This window comes from Thunnus maccoyii, chromosome 13 (genome assembly GCF_910596095.1).
Source record: "Thunnus maccoyii chromosome 13, fThuMac1.1, whole genome shotgun sequence".
NCBI lineage: Eukaryota > Metazoa > Chordata > Actinopteri > Scombriformes > Scombridae > Thunnus > Thunnus maccoyii.
In genome coordinates, this window is record NC_056545.1 from 1,853,157 (window position 1) to 1,873,140 (window position 19,984).

General features: G+C 38.4%; 1 protein-coding gene and 1 long non-coding RNA gene across 2 annotated transcripts; one reads left to right on the top strand and one right to left on the bottom strand.

Annotated features, from left to right (window-relative positions):
* The first annotated feature begins 1,170 nt into the window (after window positions 1-1,170).
* On the top strand, window positions 1,171-19,031 carry LOC121910102. The gene is made up of 12 exons (XM_042431133.1): window positions 1,171-1,247; window positions 2,707-3,015; window positions 3,686-3,760; window positions 4,085-4,147; window positions 4,335-4,400; window positions 6,161-6,226; window positions 7,415-7,480; window positions 10,687-10,715; window positions 14,242-14,262; window positions 14,361-14,783; window positions 16,430-16,660; window positions 18,569-19,031. The coding sequence occupies exons 2-12, from the start codon at window positions 2,709-2,711 to the stop codon at window positions 18,827-18,829; spliced, it is 1,608 nt and encodes a 535-aa protein (XP_042287067.1). The 5' UTR covers window positions 1,171-1,247; window positions 2,707-2,708; the 3' UTR covers window positions 18,830-19,031.
* LOC121910105 lies at window positions 15,246-16,194 on the bottom strand. Its single transcript, XR_006099588.1, has 2 exons — window positions 15,970-16,194; window positions 15,246-15,480 (listed from the first exon to the last, which is right to left on the bottom strand). It is a non-coding gene; the product is annotated as an uncharacterized LOC121910105 (long non-coding RNA).
* Window positions 19,032-19,984: the final 953 nt, after the last annotated feature.

Below are 19,984 nucleotides of genomic sequence, written 5' to 3' on the forward strand. Positions count from 1 at the left end.
ACTGATTGGCTGGCTGTAATAAACACATCCAGAATATCTTTGTAGAGAATAATATTCCTCCAATGCCAATGTTCTGGTCTTCTATTTATGGTGACTTGAATTGGAAAAAATCATGGAGAATATCAGACAATATATTAACAATAAAATGAAAGAGGTGTCATTTAAAACTTTACATAGAGTAAATCCTGTAAAGCTTGTTCTGGAAAGGTTCAAATCGAATATTAATTATTCTTCTGATTTCTGTGGTCCAAACATGAAACTATTTTTCACTTATTTTTCCATTGTATGTATTCCAAAATATTTTGGAATGATATACAAATCTTTCTATCTAGGAAAACAGGTCAAATGTTCATGCTTTCTGGTAGTGATATCTTCATTTATTTTGGAAATAACTCAGTGGACAAAAACATCTGTTAACAATTTTTGGCAAATTCCATATACATAAAATGAAATGGACCAATAGAAAAGCAAACTTTACCTTATTTCTAATTGATACTAACCTCTATTACATTTCTATGGTCAAGCTGAAAAACAGAAAAGCAACAAAGACCCAAACAATATCTGAAACAAACTATCAACTCTATTACTTAATTATTAATCTGTGCCTCTTTCTTTCTTTCTTTCTTTCTTTCTTTCTTTCTTTCTTTCTTTTCCTGTGAATTATTTTACTTTTATTGAATGTAAAAAGCCTCTTACACAATCAGTTCCCTAATTTTTTTTTTTATGTCATAACTGAATTTCCTGGCACTGTTTCCTCTTTTTGTTCTTTAAACTCGTTTACGTTACTGTTGTTTGAGTTTGACTGTTGTCAATAAAGACCGGAGGGGAAAAAACTATAAAGCAGATTGCACGGATGTATTATAAGAGCTGGATAGTGGACTAAAAATGGCGCCCATTCAGTCCTATGATATGCCTCGTTTGGCGCCCTGTCCAGCTCTTATTATACATCCATGGCAGGTTGGCGAAGTTATGACCCGCCCTACTCTGACTCTGATTGGCTAGTACTCGTTACCTTCGTTGGTTGGGTTTCTTAGATTTAGGCATGAGGAATGACATTGGTCAGGATGAGGGTAAGAATATCAGTGTAAGCCAATCAGAGGCAGAGTAGGGCGGGTCATGTCTAGGCATCCGGGAAAAAAAATATCGCGCACATTCAAACATCTTCCCGCCCTTGAGAGCGCCCCCCCAGACAGGTGATAGTTATCAGAGACGAAAAAAGTCCGGTTGTCGTAGACGAAAAGGACAAAGTAAGTAGGCTTTAAATATTTCCAACAACACATTGCTTATTCTTTTTGAAAAATGAATCTACTGTGAGGTAAAATCCAAGACAAACACTAAACCAGCCAGGTTGAAACAAAGGAGGGTGAAGAGCCGGACGGATTAGCTTCATGTTCTAGCTAGTTATGTTCGTTTTAACATGACCGAAGTTATGCTATAATTGAATGATGCTAATGTGGATATAATGACTAAGTGGGTAAAGACAAATAACAGAAGAGCTAGAACAGTCTGGGAAGTTCAGAAAATTACATCACTTTACTGTAATGCAGCCTTAAAAAAACAGGAAAAGACAACACTTAATAGGCCTACCATATCAAGATATAACGATATCCAAAATCTAAGATGATATCAAGTCTCATATCACAATATTGATACAATATCAACATATTGCCCAGCCCTAGTGTCTGCAGGCATTCCTTTCAGGCTGCATTCAGGACCACAGCAGCTTTCACCAATAAGGGAAGTGAATTCTGTATGTAGCCTGAGCAGAAAAATATGTCCATGGACTGTTGTGACAAAAATGGCAGAGTAAAATAAGAAAGTAAACAAGAAATTACACCCCTGCACTGACAGACCGGCAGTGTTTCGCCATCTAGCTGACTCACATGTTTAAATAGTCTGGTGTTTGACATTTTTAGAACTTTGGTCAATTCTATTAATCTTACTGATAAATACATATTTTACTCTACTGTTATATTGTATGTTAACGTTAACATCTGTTGCAGCCTTTTCTTTGCACTTTTATCGAAAGTAATTTGAGCTGCTTATTTATTATTTCTATTAAACAATAAGTAATTCATATATTAATGATGATTCCATCTCTGAAATCGATGAAACAATGCTACACATTCCCAGGAAGGACCTTATTTTGATGTTAAATGGTTCTACAGCTCTATCAGTGAACTGGGACTTTAATATGACTAAAATATCTACTTAATATTTTCACATTAAGATCAAATCAAATGGAGAAAGTAAATGGAGAGGTGTTTTGTATTTAAGTGTTATCCAGAAGAGGGCAGCATAGACCTGCCAATACTAAACAAAGCACTGTATACACATTGGACACAACTTGTATAACACATTTTAGTGTTTAAAATAAATTTTTTTGAAAATCCCCAATGCTTAGGCCTGGCTGGGGGTCAACTCAGACCTGGCGGGTGGACTGCAGGGGTTGCAATACACTGGTTGAAACCCTGGAGACCTTTACTGCAGCAGTTTGCAGAAACGCAACATTTGTCTACAATGGCTGTAATAAGGATTTTTGACACTTTATTAACAGTTTTGTGGTTAACAAATCTTAAAAAGCTTCACCTACATTAGAAATAACAATGTTTTGCAATGTTAAAGCACGTTTTTTGGGGGGTGGTTTCATCGTCCAGTCTGACTTATTTTTCTAATTTTTCTGTCTCTCGTCTCTCTGTTTGTCAGAGATGTCCATAAATATTTCAGAGAGTGAATGGAAAAGAGCCCTGACCTCCATCCTGGAGCAGCTGGATAAGTCAGAATACAAGAAGATGCTGTTGTATTCCTGTTTTGACAAAATCCCCAAACGTATGAAGACTGAAGAGTTCAAAGAGGAGATGCCTCAATTAATCATCCAGCACTTTGGAGTAGATGAGTCCATCTCTGCAATCAATGAAGCAATGATATACCTTCCTAGGAATGACTCTGCAGTCCAGGACCTGTTGCGCCCCTTTGTGGACAAACTGAGGAAGAAACATGAAGAAGAGAACAGAAGTGAGTTCATACAGTTATTAGTTGTTTATGTGAGGCCTCCGCAGATGCCTGCTATGAGCGTGCACAGAGGCTTTTATAGTCGGTGCATTGTCTGTGAAACAGGAGGCAACAGCACAGACCAGGGTTTCTGCAGGTTCACCAAGTTATGTTTAAGACTTTAAGACCTTTTTAATATCATATAAAATAACATTTAATACCTGTATCACCATCAAACCATCTAAATAAAGTATGGTGGAAAACCAGAAGGCACAATATGACCTACAATTACTTATTATATCAAAATTTTCATTTTGGATGAAAAATGTCATATTATAAGCAAAAATGCCAAAAAAAAGCTGTTTTCAGCTTCTCAGATGTGATGATTTAAAGCTTTTCTCTGTCATACATGACAGTAAACTGAATATATTTGGGTTTTGGACAGTTCAGATATAACAAGACATTTGAAGACATCAACTTTGATCCTGGGAAATTGTAACAGTCATTTTTCTAACTGTTCTAACCTTTTATAGACAAAAGGTTTCAATATATTTTTTCAGTGATGAAAATAATTGTTAGTTGCAGTCCTACATGAGCAGCACATCTCTCTACAGATAAAAGGTGCCACTGGAATAGGCCTGGCCTGTACTCTAAAATGCTGAATGAGAGAATACTTGTTTAATTGTTCCGATAGACTCCATGAAGGAAACGAAGGAGAAAACAACCAAAAACCAGAGGTTGACAATGACAACGTTGGCTGAAACCAAAGGTAGGCTTCTCAAATACATGTAAACGTCTTTGCGAACCTACGTGGAAAGGGTGTTCTGGGTAAAATAGCAGAGGAGCTGACGCATACACCCTCAGAATCTCAACAATTATGTATGCAGATGAGTTGATTCAGTTCCCGTCAGTAGGCAGATCTGAAAACAAACATATTACATACAAGTATTATGATCCCTGTACATGTTCACCTACATGCATCACTGAGAAACATCATTTCAACTCATTTCATCAAACAAGAAAACAGTTTCTGTTGATTTTGACATGAAGCTGACCAATCTGTGTGTTAACTTATTAAAATGTCATTTTTCAGGGAAGAAGAGGAAACATGACAGTGATTCCAAGTTAGTGGACAAGGAACCAAAGCCTAAAACTGGTAGGTTAACAGTCAAACCGGTCAATGACAGAAAACCAGTAGGGACAATAAGGCCTATAATTATTTATTAAGAACATGACTTTATTGACATTTATATCACATTTTTGTCAGTGTACCCAGCTGTTGATGTGGATCTGTGCAAATAAAGTGTGTGTGTTTAACTTTACTTTTCACATTTAATTTTCAGGGTTTAAGAGGAACAATATTGTGAGCGACTCAGATTCTTCTGATGAGGAGCAAAAGGTTGCAACTGGTGGGTTAACACACACGCAACATAACAGATAAATAGCGATGAAGAGTTTTACAAAATATCTACAGCACCAGTCAAAAGTCTGGATACACTTTCTCATTCAAGAGAACAGGAAGGTGTGTCCAGACTTTTGACTGTTGTTGTACATTAGAATAAAAAAGTACATCTTTGGCAAAATTACCATAATGACCCAAATGCAAACTGATTGTGCATTTTACAAACAAATGTTTAAAACAGTAAAAGCAACAGTAATAGATAAGAGTATGAACAACAAGAAGAGTATAAAACATATGAGTATGTATGTAAAGTGAAGTTAAATATCCATATGTGTAAGTATATAAACAAAAATGTGATGTAAATCTGTATAGTTAATGCATTCAGTGTACTTGAAATAATTACGATGAGAGACTACAAAAAATACTACAAAGAGCACTGTGCTTTACTGTCTCATGTTCAAGTGTAGTATATTTTTAGGAACCATCAATAGAAGTATAGATTAATTGTTTTTTTACTTGAACTAATTTGGGAGTATCTTTCAGCCCTGAATAGCGTCTGCTAGTGCTGGGTGATACGGACAAAATCAAATATCACAATATTTTTGACCAAATAATACCTCAATATCAAAATTGCAACAATATTGTAGGGATGACTATTGGTGCTTTCACAAAATATTTACACAATGAGATTTTTGATAAATAATCAATAAATGGATATAATGACTAAGTGGGAAAAGGCAACAGCAAGAACATTCTGGTAAGTTCAGAAAATTACATCACTTTACTGTAATGCAGTTTTAAAACCAGGAAAAGACAACACTTATACCATATCACAATATTACGATATCCAAAATCTAAGACAATATCAAGTCTCATATCACAATATTGATAAAATATCAATATATTTCCCAGCCCTAGTGTCTGCAGGTATTCCTTTCAGGCTGCATTCAGGACCACAGCAGCTTTCACCAATAAGGGAAGTGAATTCTGTATGTAGCCTGAGCAGCAAAATATGTCCATGGACTGTTGTGACAAAAATGGGAAAGTAAATAAGAAATTACATCCCTGCACTGACAGACCGGCAGTGTTTCACCACATTCCAAATATAGAAGAAAGCAACCAAAAACCAACAAACACACACAGTACAGATCAGCCTGAGTCTGCTGCTGCTGGTGACCTCAACACAAACTGTTAAACTGCAGCTGTTTGACACTTTTGGTCTGCATTATATTACCGCCCTGCATCACATGATGATGATTGTAGCGTCCATCCTGTCATCATGTGTTGCCATGGTAAACGGTTTTAATTGTGTCTTGACAGATTATTAACAGCAGCAGACCCACCAAGAGTAGACAAATACATTATCTGGAACACCAGAAGTTCAGTAGGTCACAGAAAATAGAGAAACAGCACAATAAATTTACATACATTACAAATAAATATGAGAGGAAAAACAAGACAGAAAAGTAAGAGAATTCTAATATAAACAATTAAATCCCAGCAACACATGACATTACAGAGTTCCTGTAGTGTTCATCTAATTAAATAAAAGACATTTTTAATACCACATAAAATTAAATTTAATATTTTTTTCAGTCAAACTGGTCAATGACAGAAAACCAGTAGGGACAATAAGGCCTATAATTATTTATTAAGAACATGAGTTTATTGACATTTATATCACATTTTTGTCAGTACCTCCCAGCTGTTCATGTAGAGCTGTGCAAGTAAAGTGTGTATGTTTAACTTTTTAAATTTAATTTTCAGGGTTTAAGAGGAACAGCATTGTGAGCGACTCAGATTCTTCTGATGAGGAGCAAAAGGTTGCAGCTGGTGGGTTAACACACACGCAACATAACAGATAAATAGTGATGAAGAGTTTTACAAAATATCTACAGCACCAGTCAAAAGTCTGGATACACTTTCTCATTCAAGAGAACAGGAAGGTGTGTCCAGACTTTTGACTGGTGCTGTACATTAGAATAAAAAATTACATCTTTGACAAAATCACCATAATGACCCAAATGCAAGCTAATTGTAAATTTTAGGACAAACAGTTTTCAGGAAAAGACTTTATGAAGAGAACTCTGAAATACCATAAATCATACTTACAAATGTTTAAAATAGTAAAAGCAACAGTAATAGATAAGAATATGAACAACAAGAAGAGTATAAAACATGTGAGTATGTATGTAAAGTGAAATTAAATATCTATATGTGTAAGTATATCAACAACAAATGCGATGTAAATCTGTGTAGTTAATGCATTCAGTGTACTTGAAATAATTACTACAAAAGATTACAAAAAATACTACAAAGAGCACTGTGCTTTACTGTCTCAAGTTCAAGTGTAGTATATTTTTAGGAACTGTCTATAGAAGTATAGATCATTGTTTTTTTTTTTATCTGAGCAACTAATTTGTGAGAATCACCCTGACACTGCTGCCACTGGTGACCTCAACACAAACTGTTAAACTGCAGCTGTTTGCCACTTTTGGCCTGCATTATATTACCGCCCTGTATCACATGATGATGATTGTGGAGTCCATCCTGTCATCATGTGTTGTGTGTCTTGACAGATCATTAACAGTAGCAGACCCACCAAAAGTAGACAAATACAGTATCTGGAACACAAAAAGTTCAGTAGGTCACAGAAAATAGAGAAATAGCACAATCAATTTAGACACATTACAAATAAATATGAGAGGAAAAACAAGACAGAAAAGTAAGAGAATTCTAATATAAACAATTAAATCCCAGCAACACATGACATTACAGAGTTCCTGTAGTGTTCATCTAATTAAATAAAAGACATTTTTAATACAACATAAAATTAAATTAATTCCCTTTTCAGTCAAACTAGTCAATGATAGAAACCAGTAGGGATAAGAAGGCCTATGATTATTTATTAAGAACATGAATTTATTGACATTTATTTCACAATTTGTCATTACCTCCCACCTGTTGATGTGGATATGTGTAAGTAAAGTGTGTGTTTAACATTTCAAATTTCATTTTCAGGGTTTAAGAGAAACAATGCTGTGAGCGACTCAGATTCTTCTGATGATGAGCAAGAGTTTGCAACTGGTGGGTTAACACACACACAACATAACAGATAAATAGTAATGAAGAGTTTTACAAAATATCTACAGCACCAGTCAAAAGTCTTGACACACTTTCATATTCAAGAGAACAGGGAGATGTGTCCAGACTTTTGACTGTTGTTGTACGTTAGAATAAAATAACATCATTGGCAGAATTGCTGTAACGGCCCAAATGCAAACTGAATGTGCAATTTAGGACAAACAGTTTTCAGTAGGAATGCTCAGTATTGGATTTTTTGCCGATATCCAATATGCTGATATTTTCCAACTCATTTCCGCTGATTGCCGATGCCAATACCAATATATAACATATTTTTTTCCAGCTGGCTGAGACTATTACACATGCAATCATAGTTTGCACTAAGTATGATCAAGAAAGACAATATATGAAGGAAGAACTTGTAGAAGAACAGAAAGACTGGAGTTCAGGAGCTCAGCATTAAAACTTTAATGAACCTGCCAAGTGGGTGGAGCAGTAGAGTTTTTTTTGAGTTTATTAGACAGACAGGATAAATGGGTAGGATTTAATCTGTAATCCACATGCCAAAGCAGTAATGCACCTAATACACTGGTTTCCAAGTTATTTTCAAACAGAGTGGTACATCCTGTCAGCCAAGGTGTTTCCTATCTGTGCAGCCGAACACAGTAGCTCCTCTACGGACTGTTTCACCCTGATGTTCCCTGTGCTTCCTCTGTAAGCTCCACTTCATTCAGCTGCCTGACAGACCCCCTGCTTCTTCTCACTTTAACTTGAATAATAAACTGGGGCTCGGCACTCTGTTTTTATCCACACGGAGAGCTAGGGCTAGCTGGGAGGCTAGCAGAATGTTAGCTGCAGTATGGCTGGAAGGAAGCACAGTCAGCTAGCCTCCGCTAGCCTCCCAGCTAACGTTAGTCTCGACTCTCTGTGTGGATCTGGCTGAAGCAGCTGGCGAAGTCCTTCCAAGATAATTCTGGCTTGTTAGAACTGATGCTGTGAAGGCAGTTAACTACATAAATTGACCGCTCCACTGCCTCCATTAGTTCTGGATTGTGAAGCCAATTTGCTAAATTAGGCAGATTGTATATTCAGTGGGTTTCTTTCTGCAGAATGCCACAGCTGATACAGTATTCAACAAATCCATCCCTATAGTTTGGTGGTAATTTACTCAGGAGTTGATCAACATGTGAATCACAGCAAAGTCTGTACCCGTTTTGCTCCTCCAATGTTTGTAACATGCCAACCAGATAATGGACAGACAGTGCAAAGGCATCAAATGCATTTGCATCACCCATCTTGATAGCAGGTTTGTTCAAAATAGTCCCAAGTTCACTTTGAACTAGCTGCCTGGGCTGGCCATATTTCTCTTGTATGCCTGAAATGCTGTGGTGTACAGCCTTGGGTTATGCAAGTAAACTTTGGCTAGCCAATGGGCACTGGGCAATTTCAGGTGATCTAATAGCACTTGGAACTTGTACTGCTCACTCAGATGATGGCGCTGGATCATTTACTGATCCAGTACTATCCATCTTGAGTAAAGCAAGATCACTTTCCCGGCCGCTGTCAAACACTGGCAGTGAAGGCCTAGATATGCCATAGCTGGAAGCTATCAGAAGCTCCATCCCTGTAGGTGGTGCCGTAACCGGTAGATTTGCAAAGATAAGCGGTACACCATAGTAAATTGGGAGAGCTGGGTAAGTGAGGAGCAGCATGGGCAGTGCCTGTGTTAGGGATGCTGAACCCTGAAGGTGGATCCTGAACTGGCTGATAGGAATCTGCTCCTGGATCAGGCTTTAAAGTTGGCATCACGGAACAGGGCTGGAACAGACCTGGAGCTAGTCATGGAGGAGGTGCAATTGAGCTCTGCATAACATCAGAGGTGGGAGCTGTGGCAGACTGAGAGCTGCTAGGGAGAACATGTGTTTCTCCACAGGAAGCAGTTTTGTGATACGATTCCATCCTCAAGGGTGCCGATGGCGGGGAAGAGTCTGCTGACATAGGCATTGCTGTGGGTTGAGTCCCCCTATATGACTGGGGGCTGATGGATTTAACTGAGCAGTTGAAGACATTCTGTCTGAGTCCGTGGTGCAGCAGAGAGTCTACATGCTGTAGATGTAGGCTAAGGAGCCTGAGAGCTAGTTGGCTGATCATGAGTTAAATTGAATGCACCATCTGCCTGTACCACCTGGGACGAAGGAACACAGCAATCTGTTGTAACTGCGATATCTGGAGGCTCGATGATGTCCTCCTCTAGCATTGAGGTGACTAACTTAGCAATTTTCCGCTCATTCTCAGCTTTAATGAGGCGTTGACATCGGTCTAGCCATTTAACCAGAGCCTCATGAACCTAGGTGGCTTCACCTTGGAGGCACTGTGCCTCTCTGGCCTTGGTGTCAAGCTGCTGGTATTTAAAGTCTGCACTGCTATCTTCTTCTATCTGCTGTCTGATTTCCTCAAGCTGCATTGCCTTCATCCTCTTGTAATTTAGCTGCTTGCATAATGGACAGAGCATGCACTGGATAAGTTGCCACAGATATTGAGGTATGATACCTGCTGTGCAGGTGGCTGGAGTGGCTTCCACTGGTGGAGGATGATGTTCTTGCTCTACCACTACCATGGCTTTGGGAGCGGGAAGGAGGGTGAGAAGGCTCATCCTCGCAATGGCGGTATCCAACTGTGGAGTCAGCAGGGTGTGGGGACGTCCTGTTGTCTCTGGTGCATCTGTAGCGTTGTCCATATTGTCTGTTGAAACAATATATGGACCATATATTAAAGGCTGGACCTTTGTTAAGTTAATTGGTTTAGGTCGGCAGATATGGAGATGATTCCAGTCAAAGAATCATGACAGAAGAGAGGATCTGCAGCCTAGGAGGTTTATTATAGACTGTGCACAAGACATGCATATGTCACAGTAGGAAACTTATTAGGTTGAGTAAGTGTGTGTGGTCTACAAGGGAGAAATAATATATAGGAATAATATAAATGTGAGTTAATGTACTTTCAAAGCAATAAAGCTATTTACTATAGCCCTTTAAATCTGAATCAAAGGCAAATGTAACACTTAGCAAACTAAGCAGATAATTTGTAAATGTAGGAAACCCCCTATGGCAGTACTAAATTAAGAGCATTCAAATTACTAAACATATTTAAAGACACCACAACTATAGCACATTGATAAACTGACTGACTGCTTGTTTCTTCTTTTAAAGATCAACTAAAGAGCGACCTACGTGACAGGGTAAGAGTTATGAAATCAAGGTGATGAATTCTACACATTGGACACAGTCTCACATGCTGACATTATTTTACATACATTTATGCTGTATTTATGATCAAAGCTGATGAGTTTCAAAGTTGGTAGAAACAAACATATTATCCCAATCCATGACCACATTTAAATATTTGCAGGTATTCCTTTCAGGCTGCATTCAGGACCACTTTGCAGCTCCCACACTATGTTATCTTCACTCTTTATTTATTGAGTTGGAACCTTGGTCACTTTGACACTCAACTGCTCGGAAGTCCCTTATCGTACAGACGCCATTCAAACTGTAAAATGTTCACAAAACTTTGAACTTTCAAAGTTATTAGATTGTTTAGTGATATCTTTTGTAGTTTTTCAGCAATTTAAGCCCAAAGTCGGGTTTTTCGGGTCTCACCAGTGTGTCATGTGATCAGGCACAGCGGAGAGCACAGATAATTTTAGACCAGAAATGTTTTTCTAAACTGCTGTCACTCCCACAATATCAACTCCTCACGCACATATCTTGCCTCAGTATGTTGCCACAAGCCTCCTCTCTCTCAAAATGTAAATACATTTCATATAGGACTTATAGTTTTTGAGATCTGAACCTTAATTGATAGAGAGTCGCTGTCATGTTTTCATTGACTGCAATACAGTCTGCAGGATGTGTGTCTCCTCTCACTCCAGTTTCTTAAACTTACAGATTCTCTCTTCCTTCAAACACTTTTTACACATATCATTCATTCTCATATTAAACTAGTCTCGCTTTCACTAATGATGTACAAATCTCTGGGCTTCAAGCTCTAGTTTAAGACAAATACATTTTCATTTTCAAAATGGAGATTTTTTCCTCTCATTTTTCTGAATGTCTGATGGCTCAGTGGTTTAGAACACTGCTCTCATGATCAGCTTCACCTTAGATGACAAGGTTGTGTGTTCAATACCTGCTCACTGCAGTGCTCCTCATAATATTGCTCTCATGTACAAAGTTGCTTTCCATCTCTATCATGTACCGTAAGTCACTTCCTCTTTAGCTTACATTAACATTATTACCTAAAATGTGGATTGCTATTCTTGTTAAATACATCTTTTCCGATTATACAGATCCTGTCTGAGTAGTCCAGTGTTTTAAGCTCATGTCACTTCTGAACTCCTTTTAGATCCAAAGGTTGTGAGTTCAAGCCCCACTTAGGGCAGAACTCAGTAGAGTTGCAGGATGAAGGAGTCCAGGTGATGTCAATCTGCTTAATGAGCTGAGCTGAACTGCTTTTTTGTCAATTTAATGCAATTTATAGACTAAATCTAAATTCGCTTTCAGCAATCATGCAATTTCTACAGAAATTGCATTTTCTAGTTATTATATATTATTTCGCTGTTATTCGTCGTCTAACTAGTCCTACACAATTTGTCGTATCAACTTCATTTCAATGTCAAATTGTACACCCCCATAAGGAGATGTATGCTATTACTTTTCTCAGCTTGTCCATTATGCAAGCATTACAATTTATAATGGAAAGTCAATGGGAGCAATGTTTGAAGGCTCATATCTCAAAAACTAAAAGAGCTAAAGTCTTCAAACTTAAAAGACTGGTGGTCAATGTGGAAATACGTAACATATTTCAAAATGGGACATGTAGCGCCACCATGTGGTCAGTTATTACGTGTTTTACGTTTTGGCTTATAACTCATGAACCTTGAGGCCTATCCAAACAATTTTTGCACAGTGTATTCCTTGGATGGTAACAAGTAGACTGATATAGGCCACGCCCATTTGCGCCTAGAAAGTTTTTCCGCCATTTTGAATTTTTTCAAAAACACATTTTTTGCTTCTTTTTGCACATTTTTCATCCAATCTTCACCAAACTTAGTACATACCATGTTTAGATGATCCTGAACAGAGCTTTTATCTTCATTTTTTGGTATCACTTACCGCTTGTCTGTAATTGGTTACCAAACTTTTAAGGTGTGACCCTATGCATTTAACGAGCCATAACTTTTCAATGCTGATTCGAATCGACACCAAATTTGAGAATCTTGCACATATAATGACAGTGCACTATTATGTAAAATTTGATACAATTCTATCCACAGGGGGCGCTACTGTAATATTATAACATGATATTTCTACAGTTCTGTTGTCTTCAGTGAAATGAAACTTGGTACACAAGTTCTCCATGTCAATGTGTACAACATAGTGAAACATGGTGCCATTAGTGAAACAACACCATACTACTTATTAAGTTAAATATCTTTTAAATTCAATAATCCATGGTGACCAAATTCAGCAAAATTATACAAACGGGGATGTTTAAGAAGTGTGTGGTATTTGATACAATTTCACCTGTAGGTGGCGCTAAAAAAAATTGAATAATAATTTCTGAAGCAGAAATTTGCAGCAACAGTAGCAATAACAGGAGTGGCAGCAGCCGGCAGCGGCTGCGTCTGGCGGTTTGCAGCTTCCACACGCAATTTCTTTAGAAATTGCAGACTTTTCTAGTTCCAATATGTCATGCCTAGAGGATGAAAATTACGCAACCAAAACTACACTGGCATAATAAATTAGATTATCACAGCAGTTTTTGTTCAAAGAAAATTAAACATTTGATCTGTAATGATCTGTCTGAATTGAAGATTTTTTTTTAAAAAAGTGTGTAAGCTCAACAGACAATTTCTTTTCTACTCCAGCAGGGAGCATTCATAAAATGCAGTCATTCTGATCGATACTCTGTTGTCTTGGTTGAAGAAATCAGATAATGTAGAGGGCTCTGGGAAAAAAAAGGTCCATCAAAAAAGTTGAAAGTTTTTTTTTAGTGATTTGTTTTTGGCCACTGTTCTGGAGAAACACTGATTAATGGTCAACTCATCAGTGAAGAACGTGTCCAGGAGCCTTTTATGTCTTGTGCTGGGAATATTTATTGAACACTTGGCCGCGCAGAGAACAGAAACTTTATCAATCACAGTTGTCTGTGCATGATGCCGTCTCTACTGCTCTGAAGAGTCAGTTCTCACCTTGGTCTTTAAACCCCTACAGATCATTCCATAAATACTATACGCCCAGAAATGGTAAAACCCAATGCGTCTTATAATATGAAAAATTTGCCTGTTGGTTCATTAGTTTCTAAACAAGGAACTGTGCTTTACCCATCTTAGTTCAGCTCATGTTGCATGGAGCTTTAGGTCACCGTCAGCACATTCTGGTCTGGAGCCACTGTTGTCTGATTATGCCAATGAAATCTATGCAGTCACGTATCCGTAGTGTCTAGGAAGGTTCCCCTCCAACCTTGGTAACTACGGCGACACCTATTTACCTTTATCAGAAAGGCTTCTGCTTCCCCAAACATCACAGTTACTCTGAGTCTCAAGGAGAGGAGACAGTGTCTCCTTCAGCTTAAGACTCAGTGTTGCTCACTCTGTGACCCCAAGGCCTATGCTTGACCCAGTATAACTCAATTCTTAGTCCCTAAAGATAGAAAATTCCATAACAGCCACAATACTGACATGTCCATATGTTTATTTCCAGGAGAGAAAGATTCCACCATGGGTGAGTGCATTTGTTTGAGACTTTGTACAGATTAATTCAGACATTCATGTTTGGATTTATGTTGTCTGAGGGAGATTTCTGTCTTCTTTTCTGTCCAGAGAAAAACCATCAAAGATGTACTGACCAGCGGTGACCTGGGTAACAAAGTCATAACCGGTAAAGTTGTACAGAAATCTGCTCTGCGCACATATGAAACCCAACAGAGGAAGAAAAGGTTTTTCTTTTATCTGGGAGTCAGTGATGAGACATCCTGCATTAAAGTGATGGTGTACGGAGCAGATCTCTATCAAGATATCCAGGAGGGGAGCTGCTACTCGATCAGAAATGTAATCATGGACGAAAATGTCATGAAAGTTACCAAACAGAGCAAAGTGGCAGAGACAGGTCCCGTTGACGTCCCCGAGGAGCTGGAGATGGAAGCTGGGATGCTCATTTATCACCAGAAGCCAGTTTGCAGCATAGCAAAGGCCAGAGAGTATGCTGACAAGACAGTAGTGAGTGTTCAAGGAACTGTGACAGAGGTGAGTTTTCATAAGACATCTAGCAATACTATTGGTGAAAAGTGCTGAGAGTTGGCCTATAATAAGAAGTTGTGTATGTCAGTAAGAATCAGTACATGCTGGTGAGAAGTGGTATATGACAGTGGGACATGAGTGACATACCATTTATCTCCACCGTTCTGGTTTGTCGCACTTAAACCATAGTGCCACAAGCCGGAATGGCTGCCTTTAGCTGCCCTACATTAGGCCTGTTCAAAATCGCTTGCTGCCTCACCTTCATGAACAAACTAAGTCCTGTCGTTTCCTTTTTGCATCCTGTGAGTAATACGTGCTGCAAGACATTTCAGCAATTGGTTATGTCTCCAGAAATAATCGCTTGTCAGTTTTGCAGGTTTAGTATTTTTAAATTGAGCCAGCATTTTTGTAGCAAAAGCAACCCACTGACCTCTGAGAACATAAACATAATTCAATCAGGAGAGACAATTGAATGAGCAAAGATAATGTTTATTGTACAGATAGAAATGATATACACTTGGATTCCACAACGACATCATCCCTGAGCAGCCATGAGATAGATCTCCCCATGGAGTCCAGACATTAGTGGTGGTGATGACTTCAGATGAGGCTGATAGCTGTTGAAGTGATGGTACCAGCGATCCCGTGGAGACCCGGTGGAGATGGGGAGGTGGAGGGGCGTGCATAATGGCACCATGCCAGACTAAAGCAGAGAGAGAGAGGCATATTTAAAAAGACAGCAACCAGATAATAGGCTAACAATGAAAATATGTCGATGTGCTATTGGGTAGAAGTGATCAGCAGGTGACAGCTGAAACTCAAACTACTCCCCTGTGCATTGACAACTAAGAAACGATTGTGCATGCATGAGAAATGAGAATGACAGGGAGGTATGAGTGAAATTACACCTAGCATACAAAAGATAGTCTTCCTGACTGAACTTTTGCTAAGCTTTATTCAGTTTTACAGGTGTAACGGGTATAGAATGGACCCAGTAGCAGCACAAATGACACCGGTATAAGTTTTATTCCACACAATGTCAAGGCAATAGTAGCACGGTCAGAGAAACACAGTTCTGATGAGTATGGCTCCACCGGGAATCGAACCCCGATCTTCCACTCCCAAGGCAGATAAAGACCAGGGAACAGGCAGGCAGAACTTAGAGTCAGGGACAGAAGGCTGGTGGGTTTACCGGGGCAGAGACAAAGAGCGATGGTCGGAGACAAGCTGATCAGGAACCAGGAAGGCAGTCCAGAGATGAAGGCAAGATGACTTAGCATTGTAGCATAGACAATCTGACAAAAAGGGAGTGGGCCGAGGCAGCTTATATACTGGCTTGATTGGAGATGATGAGCAGGTTGGAGCGCCAGGTGAAAGTGGTTGAACTAATGAGGGGTGTGGCAGAGCAGAGAGTGAGACTGAATGATTGGATAATTCCCACAGCAACAGGTGAGGGGGAGAGCCGACTCTGACAACAGGAAGTAGAGGTGGAATCACACCTCAGGTTATGTTACATAGAATGTGAAAATCATCCAATACATGACAGCTGATCTACACATTAGACTGACAAACCCAGTGTAGCTAAAGATTGCATAATCTTTTGTTGAAAATAAAGGAACTTTTTGGATAGTTTCCATTGTTGTTTTTTTCAGATTGGTCACGTCGAACCCACCAAAATGAAGAAACAACGGAGGAAGAAAGAGAAGCAACATTTTCAACTTAATGATGGCAAAGATTCCATCAGGATCACCTTGTGGGGCAGAGACACTGCACAACTCAGAGGAACATCAGATGGAGACTTTGTCAGAGTGACCAACGTGAAGACCAGTCACTACTATGAAACCTTCTCGCTGAACTCAACCGATTTCACCAGAATTTACAAGGTAGCTGCTGCCAACATGCTGCACACTGTTCTACTGATGCTAATGTCATTTTGGGATATTCTAGTTTTTCTCTCAAGACACAAAAGAGTTGTTTGTTGTTCAGTTTGTTGGTTGAATGAGGAGCTTCTGGATATCATAATCAGTGATAAAACATCACTGGTAGTCTTTGATAGAACTCTGTTTACATGTAAGTGATCTACCAGAAACACGTTGTAGAGCAGGTTTGTGTACAATACGGTGGAACTATTTAATCAGTTTTTAACCAGCTGTTACAGCACTTACAGTCCGTATGGTGTGAAAACTTGTGTTTAACACTCAACATTAAACAAACTGTCGCTTTTTTTTCCCTGTCAGAACTTAGTACCCTAAATTCAAAAGTAAAATATCTTGGCCCACCTAAAATTTGAGAAACATTAATTGGTGATCAAGTTTGCAAAAGCAAACCTAAAGTTTTGATTTTTTCTTTAAATTTGCTAATATTAAACTCATCTGTAAATGCCTAAATAAGCAGGCTCTTCAGATGCTTTACCTGAGAGATTTTCTGGATCAGTGACTATGCCAGTGGTAGGCAAACAGCGGCCCGTGGGCCAAATCTGGCCCTCCAGCAAACATTTTGGGCCGTCTTATGAAAGCTAAAGGTTTTACTTAATAATATATAATTTACATCAAAACTTTTACTCTACTGGAGATGACAAAATAAACTAAAGGTTTGTGTGCAACCCAATGAATATAACCTTGTTACAGCTAATATCGCCCCCACACCAGGAGAGACATTAAAACCATGATGTTTGAACAGTGCATGGTGAGGAAATTAAGTCTAATAAACTGACGAGAAATGACATTTTAACGTGTGAATTCTTAATTCCTTCAGCCTGTTGGACCTGAATAGATGGCTACGTTCACTGCAAGTCTTAGTGCTCAATTTAGATTTATTGCTCAGAACTGATTTTTTCGTTTGGCTGTTCACACTATTTTTTAAATGTGGCCAATATCAGATTCCAGTGCGACCTAAACTGACCAAAAGAACAGGGAGGCCTCTGAAGCCAGCATTTACAGTTTCATTTATAGATTGATGTGCAGTGCAAGCCAGCTAATTCATGAGCAGATGATAACAAGGGTGATCATGAGGAGAAAGAATGCCAAATTTTTAGTGATGGCTTTTTGTGGAGCAATGGCTACTATTTCCGTAGAGAGCTGTGTGTGGATGTGGAGCCGGAGCCAGGAGTGGTGTGATCGTGATGTGAATGGCTTTACAGAAATAAATTTCATCCAAAATTTCAGGATATCAAGGGCTACATTTAATTACATCTGTCAGCAAATCTCCACAAGACTCTCAGGGCAACGCACTCAGTTCAGGCAAGTGATGTAAAAGTCACATGAATATGACTGTTCAGACTGAGGTTGCATTGCAAAAACATCAGACCTGTATTGGATTTAGGACCACATATGAAAGTGTCCCAAATCAGAATTGAAAAGATCAGATTCCATGTGATTTGTGCTGTTCACAAAAAAATGTCACATATGAGCAAAAAAAATTGGGCCACTTTTGCCTGTAGTCTAAACAGACAAACAGAACTGGTGTGTTGCATAGAACTGTTAATCCACCATAAATTAAGCAGTCTGCTGTAGTCATGAGTCATGAATCTTTGTGTTTTGTGTATCTTTGTATGTATTTTCTTGTTTGGTTCTGTGTTTTGTGAGTTTTGTGTAATTGAAAAGCTCTTCTAGGGATGGGTGGTACAAACTATCTTAGGCTATAAATGCTGTGGTTTGTGCTATTAGTATGCTGTAAGAAATGAAATAAAGATGATGCCCTTCTCCCTGCTTAGCTGTAAACTACTGAGTGATTCTCAGTGTATTTCTAAACATGTCCTGACTCTTACTGTGAATGTTTATCTGTGTTTGCAGATCAAAAGTGCAGCCATGCAGAATGCCACAATTGAGATTATAGGAATCATAAAAGCCAATAACATGGAGACTCAACTGGAAGCAAGTGTCAACAACCAGGTGGAGACGCTTGTTGTGGCTTCTAAACTTCTGGCAAAGGTGTTTGGTGTCAGACTGGAAGGTGATTTAAAAAATAGGCTTGTTCAAAAAATCCCTCTCTCAGCACATGTAGACATACAAGGAAGTACAATTAAAACAATCACAGAAGCTAAAGAGATGTGAAAGTAACCTTCCTCCACACAGTCAGGTTCAAGGTTCAAGACACTTTATTGTCTGTCGCATATTAAAAAAAATTCCCTCCCCTTTAATGGGAAGAGAATGGGAAAGCAGAACCAGACTCTAGGTGGGCTGCCATCTGCCTTGACCAGTTGGGTTTAGAGAGAAAAAGGGAGGGAGGGGGAGATCTCAATACCTTTAAATTAATTTCTTGTATTTTAATTGTTTGACTTTTATACATGTTTTTTTTATACATTCTATGTTTGTTGTTGTTTTTGTTTCCTACTGTGTTTCTTGTGTTGTACTTCTACTGCTGCCCTCTGGGGACAAATTTTTTGAAACTTAAATTTCTTTTTATTTTACTAAATTCAATTACAAACCTTTATGGCAAATTTTAATAATACAAGGTGCACATTTGTGTTGAAACAGTACTAAAGAGAAAAAATTAAGAAAAAGGTTTAAGAAGTTAACTAATCAAGTCCAATAAAGAAAAAAGTTTCAGGGTATTTCTGTCCATTGTGCATTGTAGAGATTTTGTAAATAGAGTTAATTTTTCCATCTGATGATTTGGGGCTTTACTTTTAAATATTTACATCAATGAATAAAGTGTGAACTCAGGAAGGATATAACTTGTTCATTATAGTTTGTAATTGTTGGATTGTTCTGAGATACATTTCCTTCACCTGTTTTCTGTTTTTTGTTGTGGATATTTTAATGTTTTTTGTTGTTGCTGTCTGCACATTTCCATTAATGTTCTCAAAATGTCAGTGCTGATTTCTGTGCACTGTCTCCTGTACATAAACAACTTTAATGTATTATCATATGTTAATAAAGTGCGGAAGCACACTGAATTCAGCAGAGAAAAATAAATTGGTGATGTTTATTATAATTATGAGAATCTCACAGTTCTGAAAGGTGTATCTTGGAATGAAGAGAAATGAAAACATGATTAACAGTTATTTAATTTTGTTTGTTTGTGGCTACAAGTGGAGAAATGTCAGTGACTTTATAAATTGGTTATTGACAGACAGCAGATATAAAACTTAGATGGTGCGGGGGGTTGTGCAATATTATTCCTTTAAGTCCATGTTGGGACGGGCAATAGTGCGTTTGGTTATTAGCAATAATTCATAATTATCATAGATATCATAGATAATAGAT

Excerpts from the sequence above, each read along its gene's own strand:
- LOC121910102 (XM_042431133.1), top strand. The coding sequence starts at position 2,709 with ATGTCCATAAATATTTCAGAGAGTGAATGGAAAAGAGCCCTGACCTCC. Across the intron at positions 6,227-7,414 it reads GGAGCAAAAGGTTGCAGCTG|GGTTTAAGAGAAACAATGCT; the intron begins GTGGGTTAACAC and ends TTTCATTTTCAG. Across the intron at positions 16,661-18,568 it reads ATTTCACCAGAATTTACAAG|ATCAAAAGTGCAGCCATGCA; the intron begins GTAGCTGCTGCC and ends CTGTGTTTGCAG.